The sequence below is a fragment of the Thermobia domestica genome, chromosome 3 (genome assembly GCF_964235325.1).
Source record: "Thermobia domestica chromosome 3, izTheDome1.hap1.1, whole genome shotgun sequence".
NCBI lineage: Eukaryota > Metazoa > Arthropoda > Insecta > Zygentoma > Lepismatidae > Thermobia > Thermobia domestica.
The window spans coordinates 79,278,436-79,298,743 of NC_137456.1; the positions used below are offsets into that span (position 1 = coordinate 79,278,436).

The window sequence follows — 20,308 nt, forward strand, 5'->3', positions numbered from 1 at the left end:
TTATAGCATTGCAGACTTTGCCATCTACCATCGTCAAATGGAAGCTGTGTTATACTTGAAACCCCGTATCTTCAACGAACACCTTACTTGGTGTTAAGGCTAATATTTGTTCTTGTACTTGCTGCACCTCTTCTCATGACAGGTTCTAAGTTTCTTTCTTGAATTGGAGCCGAACTGGGCTGCAGAATCTTGGTAATGATGGGTGGGGATCGTGCCACACCACAACTCTTACACTTTTCTTCTCGAAGAACAGCTGCAATAACACACATGAAGAAAATGTCTGAATCCTGAAACCCAACCCCGCTAGCTGACTGCTTGATATTGGGCCTGGCCACTAGACCCATCAAGCTCCAGTTGCTGATCAACGTTAAGCACATACGGTATATACGTGGCATACTCTCCAAGACACCTGCACAAGCCTTTCCACAGTGTGATCTAGTAGACTCTGAAATGGTACTTCCGACGACGACTCACTCACCTTTATGTCCTCTGGGTAGCACTTCTTCTTTGCGTCCCGTACGTGATTAAAAGCGGGATAAATATCATGGCCCAGTTTCTTCGCTTCGCTCCTAAGAAGCTGGTACTGATGTTTAGCTAGATTTGTTTTCAAAAACAATGCCAGAACCTTATCTGAATCATACGACATTGCAGTGTGTCTTTCGGATTGTGTCCAGGACTTCCTAATCTTGATCGCTCTAGTTGGACTTGCCTCGATTTGTTGTAGTACTTTTGACTTGTTCTTTTTGCTCTCTGTACGTCATCGCGGCTGCGTAAGCAAGAGTGGTTCCACTCTCGGCTGAGTGAATTACCTCAGTCTTTCTCCTCTTTGATCTTTCACTGCTTTCTGCAAAGTCTGCCTTTGGGTGTCAGACTTTCGCCGAGCTCGATGGCTGTGGTGGAGCTGTGGCCAGTCCGCATACTTTTCCTCTACTTTATCATATTCGTAATTGCATTTGTCGAGCTTCCGAAACATCTGATAGCAAAAGGCGATCACTGTATTTTGGTCAGCACTACATAACGTCTCTCCACCTGGTATTTCATCTTCCACGAAGCAGGAGCTAGAGATGCAAGGGCTCGGAAGAAAACTCGGTTTTTTCTGCTTCGCTTTTTTGCTGGGAAATTTTCAAAATTTTGCTTTAAATTGATAAAGCAGACTGTTTCGCTTCTCTACAGCACAAGAACCTATTTCATTAGTGGTTGATGTAGATGATAATATAGAACCTCTAAAATAAACCATGAATTTCGAGAAGATTTTTTTAAAATTCTTAACATATTTACATTATGAAAGGATTAACCAATATATATATAATATTATTTTAACTTCTTATACACAAAGTAAGTACTTTTTTTTTTAAAAAAAAAGATACACAAATAACTAGCAAAATTGTATCTAGTATTTTTACTTCAAAATATCACACACCCTCTTTTTGAAACAAAAAATAAAACATGAAAGAAATACATTTATATGATAATCTTAAAAGCTGCACATCAAGAGCTTGGTTTCGGGTGGTTCTGTACATTCTTGAAATTTTTAAGTTTTAACTTTTATATACATTATATGAATATTCGAACAAATTTTTCATTCATTGATCACATACGTAATAATATTACCACCTATCAGGTGCTTGGAATCTGCAAAATCGGTAAAATTCCGAATTCTGTAATGCACCGACTGTTCCTGAAGCTTGTTCAGAATCGGGAAAGTACCAAATTTTCTGTTAATGGATCAGATGCGTAAGAAAGTGTTTATCTGATCGTGTGGTTTCGTAGACTTATAACCACCATCACGCTTTACCCAGCCCTGAAGGTTTCTGAATTTTTAACGACAGCAATTCAACATATCATTACGAAACTTTTTTTTTTTTTTTTCAAAGAGAAAAACTATGGAATACATTTAAGAAGAGTGGAAAGAAACAATCATTGTTCCAATTCACAAGAGAGGCGACAAAACTGAATGTAATAATTATCGAGGCATTTCTCTTAACATTCTATTAACAAGATTGATTCCATACGCAGATGAAATTATTGGAGATTATCAGTGTGGATTTAGGGAAATCGATCAACTATCGACCAGATATTTATTATTCGATAAATACTCGAAAAGAAATGGTAATATATTACCCAGTACATCAGGTGTTTATTGGTTTCAAAAAGGCTTACGACTCGGATAGGAGGGAAACATTGTATAACATTCTTACAGAATTTGGAATACCGAAACAGCTAGTCAGATTAATTAAAATGTGTTTAAATGAATCTCAAAGTAAAGTCCGAGCAGAAAAATTCTTGTCCATGTGCTTCCACGTCGAGAATGGCCTGGAAACAAGGAAGTACGTTATTGTTCAGCTTTGTTCCGGAGTACGCTATAAGGAAAATAAAAATAGCAACCAGGCCCTACAGCTGAATTGTATTCACCAGGTTACGGCATATGCTGATGAAGTAAATTTAATAGGGGATGATAAGAGAACAATAGAAAGAAATGCAGAGAAAACTAAATACATGGAAATTCACCGGGATCGTAATATGGCAAATTATGGATGCGTCAAAATATCAAATAATACTTTCGACAAAGTGGATACTTTCAAATATCTGCGATCAATGTCACCAGATCAAAATCATATCCACAAAGAAGTTAAATGTCGACTGAAATCAGGAAATTCGTGTTATTATTCAGTTCAAAGTATTATGTCGAGGAATTTAAAGCTTAAAATACATATAAAACGATAATCGTGCCTGTTGTGTTTTATGGTTGTGAAACAGGGTCGCTTGAGGGAAGAACGCAGACTGAAAGTATTTGAAAATAAAATCCTGAGACGAATATTCGGACCCAAGAGGAACGGGAATGAGGGAAACTTTATAACGAAGAACTGCATAATTTATACGGTTTACCAAACATCGTTACGGTTATTAAGTCTAGGAGGCTCAGGTGGGCAGGTCATGCAGCCAGAATGGAAGAAGATACGAACGCTTTCAAAGTTTTAACTGGAAATCCAATCAGAAAACGTCCATTAGGAAGACTTAGGCACAGATGGGAGGATAATACTAAAATGGATCTCGTAGAAATAGGAATACAAAGTGGAAACTGGATCCAGTTGGCTAAGGAATGAAGTCAGTGGAGAGCTTTTATGAACGCGGCATTGAACCTTCTGATTCCATAGGCCAGAAAATCAAAAGTTTAACTTAAGTGCTAGAAGCTAGAGTAGGCCTACTAATCTCTAGGAAATGAAACACGACTGACTAAACAGAAATGATGTAGAAAAGAAAAAATGTCCATAACTCAGAAGTTAAAATAAAGTTAAATATCTTCTACAGTTGTCCTCAAATACTACGTACTTTATGTTTACTTTAATTCATAAAACATGTGTTCCATCCATCATGATGGTGAATTTCAGAGCGAAATATAGCATTTAGGTCATGAAATTTTATTTAACTTGAGAGTATACTATAAGAAAGCTATTTAAATAGAAAAATCATGAAAATGAAAAAAGCCAAAATTTCCAAAATTCTCGTTTTTCCCCCCAAAAAAGCCAAAATTTCCAAAATTCTCGTTTTTTTCCCAAAAAAGCCAAAATTTCCAAAATTCTCGTTCCCCCCCCCCAAAAAAAACCTGCTTTTTATGTGCAAGAAATCATAGATTCAAAAAAATCGGATTTTTTGCATCTCTAACAGGAGCTGCTGCTTTTTGGCTTCTCTGTTCCCTTCTGCATTCTTTAGAAACTCAAATAGCTTTCTTCTAGTTATTTTATGTGGCATTGCTTTGAAAAAAGAACAAACTTGCTATTAATGTGGTGTATTTTGGTTAGAAAATTTTATACGGCATCCACAGTTAATATGCTCTTACAATCTAAATGGGCAAAAACAGGCAAAATTGGTCCACTGTTCCAGAAACATAAATAATTCAAGTACTACATTAGAAAAAAAAAAAAAAAAAAAAACGCTTTGTATCTGCTTTTCTTGGATTAAAAACCTATGAGACCATAAAAATGTGTTTTTCTTCGTGATTTACAACCAACTTCTCTAGAAACACTCATAGAATTGATAAATTACATATAACGTCACAAGCAGATGTCTATCATTGAATTATAATATACACAGATGGAATAAACGATAGTTACCCAGTCGTGGATATGACGCTATCCGTAAAAATATCGCAAACTTAACCTTCTCTAACATAGAAAATACATGAATACAGAACATTTACAAAGTATCGTTTTGGCTTTCACTCCTGGTCAAAACAGTGAACATATATGTCAGTAACCCTGATAACAGTATACTGTACTATTGGGACTTTCCTGGATCATATGTGTTAAGTGATAGGCCCTTCCATGAACTTTCATTTTTGAGGTTTTGGCCAGGTTTTCGGGACTCCTGGTCCAATGTGCAATGGTATGATTAGAAATTTCTAATTCCATTCCATATGCCCACGGCGCTCATATTTCGAACACGGTGTAGCAAATCAAGATACACGCAAAATACAATATCTCAGAAATGAAAAGGGTTGTACGTATGAGACAAATACTAGTGGAAAGGTTATGAAGTGACCTTTAACGAAGTGCTAAAAACTTCTTAATACCTTAAATTCAAATGCCTCAAATAATCCCACAAAATTATAAGTGAACATCACTAAAAGTACAATTTTAAAGCTCCAAAAATTCTGGGAAGGAGTTGAGCCAAAAATGTCCTATATGGACTTCGTATTTGTATCCACACAATGTACAGATGGACGAAATCGTAGAAATGAAAATTTATAATTATATAAGGCATTAATAGGACCACGAACGAATTTTGCCAATGTCTGTACTTGAATATCTCTGATGATAGAAGTGCGAAAATTCTGAAACTTACTCTAAATGACCTTTAGTTCATAACGTACTATGAACTAAACCGAACTTTAAATAACCGAACATAATGTAAAAAACCGAACTTTAGAGCTGGCATGTATACAAACTGTAACGTTGGAAAGTTACGTATAAAGTGATGTCAAAATACAGGGCAATGGTATTTATTTCTTTCAGCTATAATCGTACAATACGTAAAAATGGAACAAAATATGACTAAAACAGTAATATACCATGTTACTACTAAAGTATGAACAAAAATTAAATCCTAACAAGTACTGTGATTTGTCTAATGAGCGCATCATTGCAAGTCTGAACGTGCTCTGTGGTGTGCTCAGTTCAGTGCTGTGCTCTGTGGTGAGCAGTTGTGTGTTGGATAAAAATGGAGCTCTGCCGGACAATAGGTATAAGAGTACTGTCATAAGAATATATATGAGAAAGTGAGTAGATGTTTAATGAGTGAATTAAGTGAGGCTCATCAAAAGTTTTTACAATTAAGAATAGGAAAAAAACGATATCAAAACCATGTATGTATCACGAAAAAAAGTTTCTTGCCAAATATAATTATTTTTTGGACAAGTTGTGTTGTGATCGTCTTCAATAACACAAAGGTTGAAAAGAAGTAAAAAGTATGTAGAAATAAGTGGTCATCTGAAAAGGACGAAAAACCAACCGGTGGAACTTATTCCTGGCAAGTCCCTTCGTCCAACGTGTTACAAAGCAATATTTGTCAGCGCAGATGTAGGAAGATAATACGAAACCAGGAAGTGACCAAGAGTATGTACCTGCAGAATCTAACCCAACAGAAGTAGATGAAGTTTGTTCTGTATTAGGTACGTCACTAGTAACACAATAAAGGCGACTCAAAAAAAGGTGAAAAACAGAAAGGAGAATTACGTAAAAAGTGTGGAGGAATACTAAATCACATTGCACAGAAACTTGCCGCAATCGTTTTCAGAAAGTGTGATCGTGGATAGAAGATAGAATTGTGCGAATTCTTTGTGCAAAGAATATGATGCCCTTATTGAAAAACTGAAGATTAAGCAAGCGCCTGTTAACAATGAAGACAAAGTTAAAATTATTAGTTTAACACCAGAAAGTTGGCCGAAGTCTAGTTTATGAGGAACTGCAGGTGTCGAAATATCTTGTGCAAATCATTAGGGAACTAACCAAGAAACATGGTGTTCTTCCAGACCTTGAGAAGAAAGGACGAACTGTAGAAACCAGTTAACTACAGAAGTAATGCAGGCTATTGAAGATTTGTGGTCCGCAGCAAAAAACCTGCAACACGAGCAGCATGTAAGTTTGTTGTGAAACTACGTCTAACAGCGCAGGGAATCAACATCACGTCTAAGTGGCACGTATCACGCGAGTAGAAACTCGGCGTCCTCCCCTGCACACTTATTTTGGAGCAAAAGACTTTGTCGTTTCACAATAAACTTACATGCTCATGTTGCAGGCTTTTTGCTGCGGACTGTACCAACTCGAAGAGTACACCAGAATTTTTGCTTTAAAAAAAAAAAAAAAAAAAAAAACTACATTTCAGTGAAGACAACGGAGTGAACGGAAACAGAAAAAAATGACTGATTTATGTAACTTGAAAAAACTATACATTCGTTTCAGAACTACGTACCCAAACAATTTGCGTGTGTGTTAGCCATCAAAATGTCAAGCTTATGTTCGAAGGAGTACGTCTAAATGTTGACCAAGACTTGTTAGAACTTATGACAAGTGATATACCTAGGTGTTTAAGTATGTATCACATCTAATACTGTACATGGTTTTCACTAAACGTACGATTATAATGCCGTTTAAAGCCACTTGACTTCGAAAACCGTTCCGGAGATATGAAAAACATGGTTATAGATTACTTTACTGCTTAAAATGACGTATTTGCGGAAAATTTTTTGTAATGGTTTTTGATTCTCTTTGCTTCTATAACATTACAGAATAGGTTTTGGTAGCCATAGTTAAAAGTTCTCGGAATTCCATGATTTTAAGCAGTTTTGCAAACTTTATACATGTTTACTTTATTTCCGGAACGGTTTGAGATACTGAATCGTTATAAATGGCATTATGATTTTTTTTGTTTTTGAAGTCTATATTGAAAACCTTCTACGTGATTGGATATTGTTACTTTTAAAATAAAAGATAATGGTAAGATGGTTAACTGTTGAAATATTGAATGTATGACCAGTTTCCAGCAGTTGCAATTAAATAGAACCCAACTCGTACCGTACTCACTCAACGATTCCTGTAACTTAATGACCACACATACACAACTTTCTCTAACTTACTTTATTCCGATTCGTTCTGCACAACTATTTATACTCTTAAGGTTTCCTAACAACTCACAATAGCACTCAACGCTTTCTACAGCACTTAAACCTTACTTCTTTTACAAGGGGATATACACTAACTCACAATCCTCTTACTTCTCGGAACTATCTACATCACAACTGTAATTATTCCAATTCAATATTCAACTGTTACCACAGATTATCAGTCCACTCCAGCAGGTAAAGTATGTGCCTAATTCATAATACATTTCCGCGCAGATACTAAAAACTGCGCCAACACCCGTTACATAAAAACAAATACACTCAAAAAAAAAAAAAATAAATAAATAAATAAATAAATACAATTCTGTATTCTCTTTCCTTTGTTTTCTTCTCAGTATGGCCACTTCGACCTAAAGTTCTTCACGCTTGTTCAACCAGCAAAAGGACTTCCTTTGTTTTGAAAGGCAAAACCTATCTGGATGTGATCAGCAACATCTTTGACATTAAGTAACATGTTTTCCAAGCGTAAACTTTGCTGTACTTTGGCGTAATATTAGTATGCATGCATAGATTTGTAACTTTCAAAATTGACACTATCTCTTTTAGCTGTACGATTTGATCTCGCTTGAGTAATTCCGACAGAATCCAAAACTTTATATCAGCATTTACCAACTTTTGAAGATGTTTACACAAAGATAAAAGCGCACATTTTACAGTAAATCGCTGAGCCATCGTTACTTAAAAAGTAAAATAGTTAACTACTGAAATATTGGATGTATGACCATTTTCTAACAGTTCTAACTGAATAGCGCCTAGCTCGTACATCTGCATGAGTATTTATCCTCCTAGACTTTCCTAATAATTCTCAATAACGCTCAACGCTTTCCACAGCACTTAACCCTTACTTCTTTCACTAGAGAATACAAACAATTCGTATAGACACACACTCAGGTGTGGACTGCGGTGGATTATCGGTTGGATGTCTTTTAGGCTATAAAAAGTGCATATATTGATCTAAGGTTAATAAAACTTTCAATATAGTATTTCATGAAATATACTACATGTATTTATAATTCAAAACGTAAGGAAAATAAGTTTAATTTTAAACTTCAGGGTTCTTTTTCTGACCCTTGTTACAGATAACTTCTACAAATAAAAGAATTTATCGTCATCACAAATAGGCAAGCAAATGTTTCCCTCTTACTCTTTAATATAGCCATTAGCCATTGTGTATGAAATGATCAATTAAAATATACAAGAAACTTTCGTTATGCGGTTGATGAGCTATTCCTCTATCAACACAAATGTTGGATGCTCTTAAAAGACTCAATAATACTAACCAAAATTTAAATTAACGTTAAAAATGTGACTTGCCATATTCAAAACCCCAAAAAATTACCCTTGAAAAACGGAAGCATTGTTCGAAAATTTGGAGTGGAATAGTATATTTTGGAGTTTCCAAGTACTAAATTAAATTAGTAGTTGCTTTCAACTGTTTTCATACAATGCAGACATTTAAATACTCTACAAAAATGTCATAAACCTATATCCCCACAATTCTGTGCTGGAAAAAAAGATCTCAAATAATTCATTAGTTTATTTGATACCATTCTATGTATACTATATAGGTTAGTTACTTCCTTAATCTCCGATACTGTTTTCTGTCTTCATGTTATTCACTAAAATTTAATAAAAGAGACCCAAAATAAATAAAATGACAATTTACACACTTACATCTTTCGAGTTTCTTTCGCGTATTCTCTCTAGCTTTTCTCGTGCATCAGTTTGCTTCGCTAGCTCAGCCAATTTATCCCTAGCATCTACTAACTTCTCCCTTTTGTGTTGAATGATCTTCAACCTTGCATCGCCTATGGCTGGTTTCTTCTGATTGTTTCTTCGAATGGAAGAACGGTCTCGAATAACTGAGAAAGTTCTTCTCTGTTGTGACCTGAAACAGAAACATAAAAAAAAAGTTATGCACTGAGATTTACTTGTGAATTATGTTTGATGTATTTGAAGATCTTTATTATTAAACGAACAATATGTGACGACTATGTGTGGTGGTTTGGTGGTACAACGCTCACCTTACTGCTAGGAATCTCTAGTTCGATCCAAGACCATGTGAGTTTATGATGGGCAACATTGTGTTCATGAGTTTTGTCAGGGGTCTCCAGTTTCCTCCCACATTCACATTCCAGCAATATTGTCATATTCATTCACTATCATCCATCATTCGTTCTCTTTAGTTTACAGCGCATAATCGTAATACATTAAGATGATTTCGTTTTTTTACGTTTTAAGTATTTTACAGGAACCGAGATGGCTCATTTGAATATTTGTTTATTATATTTGTGCCTCTTTGAAGCTAAATGGTTAACGTGTGTGATTCCAGATTCGATCTCTGATGGGATTACTAACAACGGATAATAACCCAAGTGCGGCCAAGTGTAATGTAGTCGCTAAGGCTCTTGCCTTTGGTGTAGGCGGTCTTTGGTTCGATTTCAAGACGGAACACTCGGTAAAAAAGATGTAATAGCTTTTCAGGCTAGTCATCCTGAATGAGATTTTTTCTGGGTTTCCTCATTCACATCAGGCAAATGCCGAGATAGTACCTCACATAATACCACTGGATGTGTGCGTCATTTCATCTATCAATATCCTTAGGCGCGAATTTTCACAAAGAAGTCTCTTTAAAGATCTTGGGCGGTATACCGGCAGGGTTTGAAAAACCCGGGATTTTTAGAAAAAGCCCAACCCACCTGGGCCCATATGGGTTTTTTCTAAATATTTCAATATCTTTGGGGTAAAAGTGTTAAAATGTGATTTATATTTCAAGATTGCCATTGTCACAACTTGCAACAATTTTCTACTTAGTGCTGTTTTGAAAAAAATGGCCGCCATTTTGAAATTTTACATTCGATCGCCGAGAAAATCTATACAGCAAATTTAGCATATCTCGTGCTTTCACCGTCAAAATTTCAACTTAAAAGACTGAAAATTGCGCTTCGTAGCGTGGATACTCGCTGTTTTGAAAAAAAAAAATGGCCGCTAATGTTGACATTTTACGGTGGTATGTCGCCAAAATCTATACAGGAAAAGTAGAGTGTCTCGTGCTTGTATTCTGAAAATCTTAACTTAAAAAGGCCAAAAGTTGTACCCTGTAGTGTGTGTGGTAGAGGCAGACAAACGAGTTGAGTTGATTTTGTGTTTAACGTCTCTTTCAGCAGCGAGGCTATATGAGATGGGGCCTACTGATTAACGTGGAATCCGAACCACATGAGATCCCTCCGGGCGGCAAACTCGGGTCCCACGCCGAAGACGAGTACACTAACCGCATAGCCATGAAGGAGCTCGGCAGACAAACGAACAAATGCAGATCAAGTTATCCAGAAGCCTGACTGACGTTCGCCAAATACCAAAAGGGGTCTATTAATTTAAAACAAGGTACAATTCCTGTTGTATGAAATAAATAAATGTTTTAAAATGTCTTATATGAAATTAACATCTTCCAGCGTAAATAAACCTGCCACATTTTCTCCATGAGAATACGGGACACCTCAGATCCCCCCTTCCTCAACTTTCCAACACAATGCAATGAACTGTAGTCTGGTTATGAACAAAAGTATAACAGGCCGCGGTGGCTCAGCGGTAGAGCGTTCACCTCTAGTTCATGGGGTTCCTAGTTCGATCCTAGCTCGCGTCAAGTGAGTTTTGTGGTGGACAAACACCTTGTGCGTAGGTTTTCTCGAGATTCTCACGTTTCCTCCCACTTTCTTCATTCTGTCATTTCATTCATTTCTCATCATCGCCATCACCATCACCTTGAGCATAGCAGGCATAACCGTGAGACTAAAACTAAAAGATTTTTTTTTTTTTTCAATAATATAATAGGCGAAAGTTCACTAAGCAGCAGGTGCTTTTCTCTGTTCGTACCCAGCAATTAATTGTATAGACTGAAGATGCCTAAAAACTTAAGATGTGCTATAAAAATGCTTTACAGGAAAACATTATGCAAATTATTTAAATCAGTGGTACAATCTACTTTCAATATTTTTCGCACGTTTAGCAATATTTATTTACATGACTGTATCTGCCAAAATTACGTTCGTCAGTTTAATCTGATGAAAAGCTGATTTTTCTCCGTAGATCGCGTGTAATTGTCAGGACCGGATTTACAGTTTTCTAAGACCTGGGCCAAAGCACAATTCTGTGCCCCTATAGTGCGTCCAGTAAGAGAACGTCTCTGACAGCTCGCAGTGACATTGCCACTACTCGCGTGTCAAGGTTTTTTTCGGTGCAACTGTAGTAGCAATTTAATTAATGGTATAAGACAGAGTGATGGTGGTTGGTAACACTGGTATCAAAGTAGGGGCTGCAATGTCCCACCGCATGTGATAAGAAACGTCAGAGACCATCTCTTATTGGCCGTGCTATAGCCTCTGAAAATGATTATAATTCTTGTTAACTTATCTAATGTGTTGCTGAAGAAAAGGTTAGCCATCTTCCTTGTGTTTGTAAATGCAGAAATCAAGTGCAATGGAAAAAGTAGCATTGCAAATTTCGCTCGCTATCAAGTCGAACAGGGTGGTGTTATAACTTCCTCGAAACTATTACATGCAACAGCGTACTGTTCATTCACTAATTACAGGATTCCCAGCCAATGTCAGAATTTTTTGTTTTTCACTTTTCGACTAAGCTGATATTGATAGCAGAAATGGAAGGAGTTAAAATACGGGACATTTCCCTGTCTCGACTAAATTTACGGGGACACGGGACACTCGGGCCCCAAAACGGGACTCACTCGTTTTTTACGGGACGTATGGCAAGCTTAAGCGTAAAATAAATAGTTTTATTGTTGAAGTATTCATTTCCGATCCTTCTGCGTTTAATTCGGGAATTTCCCGAGCACTTCTTTCACGGCGTGTACATCAAAACTTTCACTAGTACGGAAATTTGAACTCAGCACTTGAAATAGTAAGCGTTACATAGTCTTCGGAACCCCGAGCATTGAGCTTCTTAAATTTGACAAGAATTTTTACGCTATTGCTGATGTTGATTCTACAGAATGCTTATTTGAAGAGTAGCAACAAATGACTGAATTAAACTGTTATTGTTGGAAAACCAAATTTCAGTTGAAGAACCTTGTGTTTTACATCAAAGGTAAGAAATAATACTAATAGTTTTACTAATGTATTTACATATATACTATTAGTACCGGCACCTATGACCTTAAACCCGTCAAACGTATGAGTGATAATGTCCCTTGGTGTCGCCAAGTCGACGAGCATCCTATTCACGGAAAATATTTTTTAAAGTACAAATTTGCTTATTTTACTTCAAATAGGCTATAAGCATAAGCCATACATTAATTTGTTCTATAACTATCTTAAGTTAAGGTAAGTTCCTTTTAAAAAAATTCATTTAGTGCACTCAGAACTTTATAAAGGTCTTATGTTGAATGTTGTTGTATACCTTAACGTGAAAGCCTCTAATTCGCCCAAGGAAAGTCTAAAATCTGATAAAAAAAATCACTTACAATGTGATCACCTTAGTTGTATCAATAATATACTAACAAATAGGCCAAAACCCAGGTGGGTTTGAAAGTGGTTTTTTTCAGGGGGTCCAACCCGAAAAAACCCAAGGTGTCTTTTCGGGCTGGGCCCACTTGGGCAAACCCTGTATACCTGTAACTATGGATCCGTGTGAACCTGCTACCTTTTCCCGCATATTACGTGTTGACAGTAACTTCGTTTGGACCTCACACTAGGAATCGTATGGACGTGCTCCCACTACTAAGATGAGTTATCATACAACAGTATAGTAATCTTTTAAATAGGAAAACTAGAAGAATACACCAAAATTCACATTAATTCCACCACCAGAGTGCGAATCTTTTTTCATAAATGAGCTATGTAAAATAGTAAAACACTCAAATGATAAATTCACCATTAATGCACATTGAGCAAACCGTTGAAATATTATGTCAAACACAATATGTTGTTCCGACTTTCATTAAAATATAAATACAATAATACCTTGTCTCGTGTCACTTCAATTACTTCACAAAGATTCAATGCAGTGCATACTTGTCATACAACATAAAAATTCGAATTATTTAACAATATATTTCTCTACATCAACATCGAGGAGTTGGATTATAACAGTGTTTTAATACATATTACGATTTGCTTCCGTATGTTACGAAGTTCTAATATAGGTTTAATATTACCAGTGACAAATTAACTGTTTCATTGACCGAAAATAAATTATGAATCTTAGAAAGGATTTAAACGTATAGTTTTAGTTATTAGAAGACATCGTAACAGTGACTGATAAATTTTAAGCCTAAATTTATTATTAGTGTAACAAATTTGTATTATTATTACACATCACTAAAAGAAAATTGTGATATGTGCACTAAACATAGTTGATTGTTTAGTGTAATAAAACACCTTTCTGCCTTTATATCGTTTTGCAGACAAATTATTTTTCAACACTTAAAACAAGTTCCATTTACTTTCACGATTACACTTCTTCAGTGTGTGTAACAAAGAAAAAGAAATTTCTGGATACAGCTTATCGCCATATGGAATATATGAATCAAACATTTGCAGAATAATTGCTGTTATTAACAAGACAACTCAATAAGAACAATATTCGTAACGTAACGTTTGATAATTGCAATTTAAATGAACAAGAAAATAAATTACCATTTGCTTAAAACCTTGAAGGTATATTTCAGTGAGATACCATGACCTTGATTTGTTAGAGCTCATCCTGGCTATATAGATCGTATGCGCGCGATTGGCGTAAGAGACCCCGAGCTCGATTTCCGGCGAGAACTAATGTCTTTCGGATGCACGTTAAGCTGTAGATTCACGTGAACGGGATGCTAAACCCTAATCGAACCCAAACCTTGATCTGCTACTGTTAGAAGATCAATGTCATAAATTATGTTTCAAAAAGAAATAGAACGGATACCAAAATGGTCCATTACACGAGCCTAGTCCTTATTTACTCACATTTAAATCTTCTTTTATATACGTATAGAGTATGTAGTAATGGAAAAATTAAGAGCAACTTCATGTAACTCTCTGCGTTTACGAAGTTTAATAAGAGGTTTCTACGTAAGTAAGCATAACACCCAATTAAGTATATATCAATTTAAAAGAAATCTTATGCAGAATAGAAATTAAGTTACATAAGTCTACAACAATGGGTGACAGTTTACAAAATGTGACAGCCATTGCTAACGGAATTCAAATTTAGGTTTGAACAAAAATAACTGACTTGAGCTAGCCCAATACTTAACTGCATATGCACGTGATTTGATAACTAGATTTAGCATGGAATTCACTAAGTTTCGCAGTCTCTACTTAAATGCAATGCTGCCACACATCCTTTCTTACCTCCAATGATTTCTTGTTGAAAGAATCCTTGCACGAACCACAACCTTCAAATTAGTCCATAAATTTTCAATAGTTGAAGTCCGACGAATTACTGGGCCAAGAAAGTGTAAGGACACACCGTAAGGACAGAATATCATTTTTTACAACTGTGGACCGGTGGCAAGGGACAGAATCATCTTTAAAAATGAAAGGTTCACCGTTGTACAAACATCTTTCCGAAGATATTTTAGTCTGAAGAATGATTTTGTATGTCTGTGTATCAACACTACCATTAAATATGGATTCTAACAACTCTATTGAAGAAAAGCATCCCAAAATCACAGGGTTGGCAAAAACCATGTTTTTTATTGAAACCACCATGGTCTTTTTGGTTTAAATCATTTGCTCTATGTATTTATATCACATATGGAAAGAAATAATTTTGTTTCACCTTGGTGTTACTATGCAACAACCGGATCATGTTCGAAGAGTCACATAAGCTTAAAGCGGAGTCCAAATAGTTTCTCGACTTACATCCGAAACAAATTGTCCTCCATTTGAACTCGAAACCGGGACTAATTGGCCACAAATGCGATACGTCTGGCGACTCAGTCACGAAGGACTCCTGATACGTTGTATTGATCTTTACATACTTGTTAATATAATTGTCAAGTGTCATTTCAAAATGACAAAAAAATAAACAGTTGCACAAGTGAAACCATTATACAGAATTACATATGGACAATTTCAAAATACTGCAGAGTACAGAAGAAATAATTAAGTCCAAGTAAGTTCACCATGACTTTTATTAGTCTAAGTTAAAGAAACACGACGACTTAATTTGCACATCAGTAAGAAAAGTGAATAAATATAAGAATTGAGTCCACTTTGGCTCTGAACCATTTGTACATAAATAGATACCAAAGGTACTTTTGATTTCAGTAAATGCCTCTCATGGGGTTTGTATGTCCCCTTCCCCAAAAGTACGGTATTTCGATGTATTTTATCAATAGTAAACATTATTAAAACAAAACAATATTTATAATTTTTCTTTGGTTGCAGTTGCATATAACAATAATAACAAACTATAAAAAAATCACAAAAGAAATATTCAGAAACTTATATAAAAAAAAAGTTGCTTTTGTAGTATAATCGCTTTGAGTAATGAATGGGGAATTTAGGTCTGAATATAATGCGAATAATTTGCAGGAGTGACATGTGATAATCCACAAATGTGTGTTCATCAATATTTTACTAACACATACACTTTCACGAACATCTTTCGTTTTTTGGTTTAAACCAGCCAACCCTGCAAAATCATGATACAGCAATCTTAATGGTATTTTTTTTTTATTAGCTCTATAGGCTTACATAAACCTCGAGTAGAAATTTCCAAGTGATACACTGTTTCGATACTGAGATATGAATTTCTGTATTAAGCTCTACGAAATATTAGATGGCCTAGAGAACGATCGAGATGCCTGAAATTCTGAAACTTTGGTCTCGTATTTCTCACAAACTATTAGGATTACGGAAGGAAAACTTTACAGGTCTTCATATCTTAGTAGTGTTAACAAGTACACGAAGTTTCATTAAATTATGAGTTGGTGGGTGACATGGCCTGGGTGATTTGACGTGGAATGAGCCGATAGTGGTTGGGTATTTCGAAGTTTTAACAGTACACACAGGACTAAGTGATTTACTAGATATACGATGCACCCTGTCATGCGAATCATTTCCATAAATGTTTATTTTTGTCTCATCACCGAACAGCATTTTGCACCAATGTTCAGTAGTTCAATGCTAGTGAGCCTTGGCCCACTGCGCACGCATTGTACGTTACTTTCGTGTAAGACATATACCTATGTGAATACAAACCCTTGATTTCAACTTGTTTATCACTGTACGCTAACAAACACTAACACCAAATGTTACAATTCGTTGCAAGATCTTGAGATGACTGAAATCTGTCTGTAAGACAAAACCGCCGCAATGCATTCTTATGTATGGCAATTTTTCCACTTTTTATGCACACCGCTTCCCGAATCTTACCTACTGTACTTCTATGTACTTTTATAATCCGCACAATATCAGCATTGGTTTTGCCACACTCACTTAATGTTCGGATTTTACTGACTTTTGTCTGTGCTATGTCATGTCTTCTCTCCATTCTATGTCCAGTGAAATGACCTGAACGACTTTTCTTCAAAAATGCACTCAGTACAAACATTTGTAAAAGAAAAAACAGATATTTTTTTAAGGGTATTAATTTGAATTTGAGGACTGACAAGTCTCACCACACGTATGATAATTTCAACACTCCATCTGCGTAATCGTGAACATCTGCAGAACAAAAATAAACAGAAGAATGATACTGCACGATTGAGGGGTTGATTAAATAGTCGAGCGCAAAAGATAGACCGGGTCGACCATGAAATGAACATTTCGAAAAGTTAATTTGTTTCATTGACGTCATACTGTAAAGTATCATCCATTGTTGCAGATAAAGGTAATTTCTGTAACTTACTTTGGATTCTGCATAAAATCTCCTTTATTTTTTTCTTATTGTGTGTTTATGCTTCCTCATGTACAAACTTATTAACCTAGAAACATTAGCGGCTTTAGCGCGTAGGCCGGGTAGGCACGGGCCTACTTAAATACTGTGAAAAATGTATAAACGCTAAAAGATAGAATAAAGAGTAATTATACTTTCCACCATTTATATTAATGATAGATAATTATTTAACAAATAGCATCAACCACTACTGTAGAAGTACAGGTGATTTCCTACTGTCATTAATGAATCAAATGTTTATATATATATATATATATATATATATATATATATATATATATATATATATATATATATATCCATAAGCGAAGGAGCGGGAATACCCAAAATTAAAATCCTAAAGCCGCCCCTGCTAGCAAACGCACAAAATTTCATGGAGTTCCTATTAATTTTTCCATTATCGTATTACGCATAACATTCTATTTTATTTACCAGTAGGCATAATTTTCTTTATGCACTAATGTGCATTGTAAAAAGTAAATATTCACATGCACTTAAAGATGATAACTAAATTAGAAGATTAAATTATATATATAGGGTGTTCTAAAAATGGCGCCCACGGACTACAGACCACTATTCTACAGGCCAAAATAAAGCGAGAATGTTATATGATGGTATGCCCTCCGGGGCCTCCTTCTGCCGCTATGAGGAATCAAAGTTTCACAATGTGGCAACGTCGCAGATTAACTTAGAACCATTTTGACAGTTGCATTTCTGTTTTTTTTTTCCTTCCTGTACTTGGTCATAACAATCAGGCAAGAACTGTTTCTATGGTAACGGCATGTTCAGCCAATTGTAGTGGCCCATTCCTCTCGCCCTGCAATGGTAAACATTCCACCCTTTCCGCACGTTGCCAATCTGAATATAAACAAATGCACATTGTTTTGGTCAAAAGTCAACTTGAGTAGTGAACCTGCTGGTCATTGAGAGCCTTGTTTTTTAGTTCTCTTTTGTATCATTTAATTTTATAAAACTGACACTTATTTGCGGTGAATAATTTCGTGTTTCAATACGCGACACGAAAGCTGGCAATATAGCATTGAGTACCACGTGCCCGCAGCGAGCTGTCAGAAAGGATAAGTAATATCAATTGCAGTATATACACATCTAAGCACATCCAGTAGAAATTCACGGATATGCACCGAAACTGGTACACGACAATCTTTCAGTTTATGGCCTAAAGGGTAAGGGAGACGAACGATTACTGGAAGTAAATAATTGGAAGAATGAAGATGTGAAAGGAAAAAGGGGAAGGTTGAGAAAACCCATGAACACGATCTTATTCACCACACACTTGGCCTGGGATCGAATTAGGAACTCTTGCACTAGAGGTGAGCACTATTATTGAGCCATCCAGACCCCCCAACATTAGTAGAGATGATGATAATCCAACATGTTATCACATTATTCAAAATGAAACTTTCATCAGCATTCTTCGAAAAACGACCAGGCCTCTCCGCTGGTGTAGTGGCTGTCATGCGCTCTCGAGTTCCGGGCTTGATTCCCGGGGGAAAAGTTTGGAAAGTAAACGCATTCGGATTCCCCATTAAACTGTAGATACCGGTACCTCAGTGCTAAAAGGAAAGTTAAACTCAAACCAAGAAACAAGACAGGAGCTTAATTCCGGCGCTGTTTGAAGGTGCACTGACCATTATCCAAGATGAACCTAAATAATGTAGGCCACTACCCACCACACTATTATGCCTCCACGAGAGCTAGATTACGGGAAGGTTCTAGAACACAGGTTAGTATCTTAGTTCCTTTCTGTACCAAAGTTTAATTCAGAGAGTATTGTCGAGCGAGCGTTAGCAAGTGTCTCTAGAACAAGGTTCTGGAACACAGGTCCCCTTCCTATTGAGCCCTAATAAAGACAGAAAACAACGAGCTCTGCGGGGCTCTAACCCGCCTTCACTCGCTAACGCTCGTTCGGCACTACTGTGTGAATTAATTATTAAGCTTTAGTACAGAAAGGAACCTAGAACCTTCCCCTTACAGAGCATACACTTGTTCAACTTCACCGATTAATGCACGAATGCTTCTTCTATTTTGAGGGAAGAAACTAGTAAAAATTAATTTCATTGCAGTTACCTTTCTTCAGAAGTACCTGAATTTTTCTCTAGTTTCAATTCTGTGAAGTACAGGTCATCAGGTAAACTTTCCGGTGTCAGATAGTATGACCATTTTCCTGGACTTGGAAAATGACAATACCAGAAATAATGCATTTCATTACCCTGAATACAAGGTGTAACATCGTTTAAAAAAGTATGAACACAAAATTAATCTTCAAACAGTGAATATGGAAAAGAACATACAAAATGAAACCGACATTCTGAATGTCATGGAAGAACGGAAAATGGGCTTGAAGCTGTCATTAACCATAAGGTACACATTTTATACTATAAGTAATTATATGACAACTAGTATACAGACGAAGGAAATAATATGTAATAAAATTACTTTCATGTGTAGCTGAAATACTTCGCGCGGTCAATAAAATAAAATTTGCTGAACATTGACAGTCTTCCAAGCTTCAATTCTAATTATCGACTCTTTTGTTTCTTTAGTTATAACTCCATGCTGAAACACTTCTTATAACAGAAACTTATCATTATATACATGTTCTGTGACGTTCAGGAGTTTATTAACTCCGTTGACAATATCCAGAAGACGCTTGTTCTAACCGCTGTACCTTGAATGATAACATCGTGGGGGGGTCACCCATAATTGTAGATAGCAAGTTACATAACAAATAAATATTTGTCAACATGTAGAACTATACATAACTATAAATATAATATTACAATAATTACCTTTTCCTTCCTCTGTTTGCCGCAAACTTCGATTTGTTGCTTTTAATGATTTCATCCAAACTCAGATGTACATTCGCCATCATGAAAACAACTGACAACTGAAACATCTACAAGTGTTGCCAATGAACTAACTATAAAAGATAGTTAAGTGTGTGGAAATAATAATAATAATAATAATAATAATAATAATAATAATAATAATAATAATAATAATAATAATAATAATCGTTTATGTCAAATTTACGTGTGCCACTAGAAATCACTGTTCAACAATTATACGTACAGGTTTACTTTTAGTTTACTAGTCGAAATAATTCTTGAAAAATTATAATATTCATATTCATATTCATATTCATATTTATTTGCCTGTTTATAGCTTACAAATGAGGACAATCCTCAATTAAGCATTACAGTTGTC

At 35.8% G+C, this 20,308-nt stretch overlaps 1 protein-coding gene across 3 annotated transcripts in view; it reads right to left on the reverse strand.

Annotated features, from left to right (window-relative positions):
• Positions 1–20,042, reverse strand: part of LOC145680543 (uncharacterized) — a 57,385-nt gene extending 37,343 nt beyond the window's left edge. For all 3 annotated transcript variants that reach the window (XM_081751168.1, XM_081751167.1, XM_081751166.1), the window contains exons 1-2: positions 19,891–20,042; positions 8,852–9,065 (exon numbers count right to left, since the gene is read on the reverse strand). In XM_081751168.1, the coding sequence (XP_081607294.1) occupies positions 8,852–9,065; positions 19,891–19,997 (321 nt within the window). In that variant the 5' untranslated portion in view covers positions 19,998–20,042. The remainder of the gene's footprint in view (positions 1–8,851; positions 9,066–19,890) is intronic.
• Between the last annotated feature and the right edge of the window lie 266 nt (positions 20,043–20,308).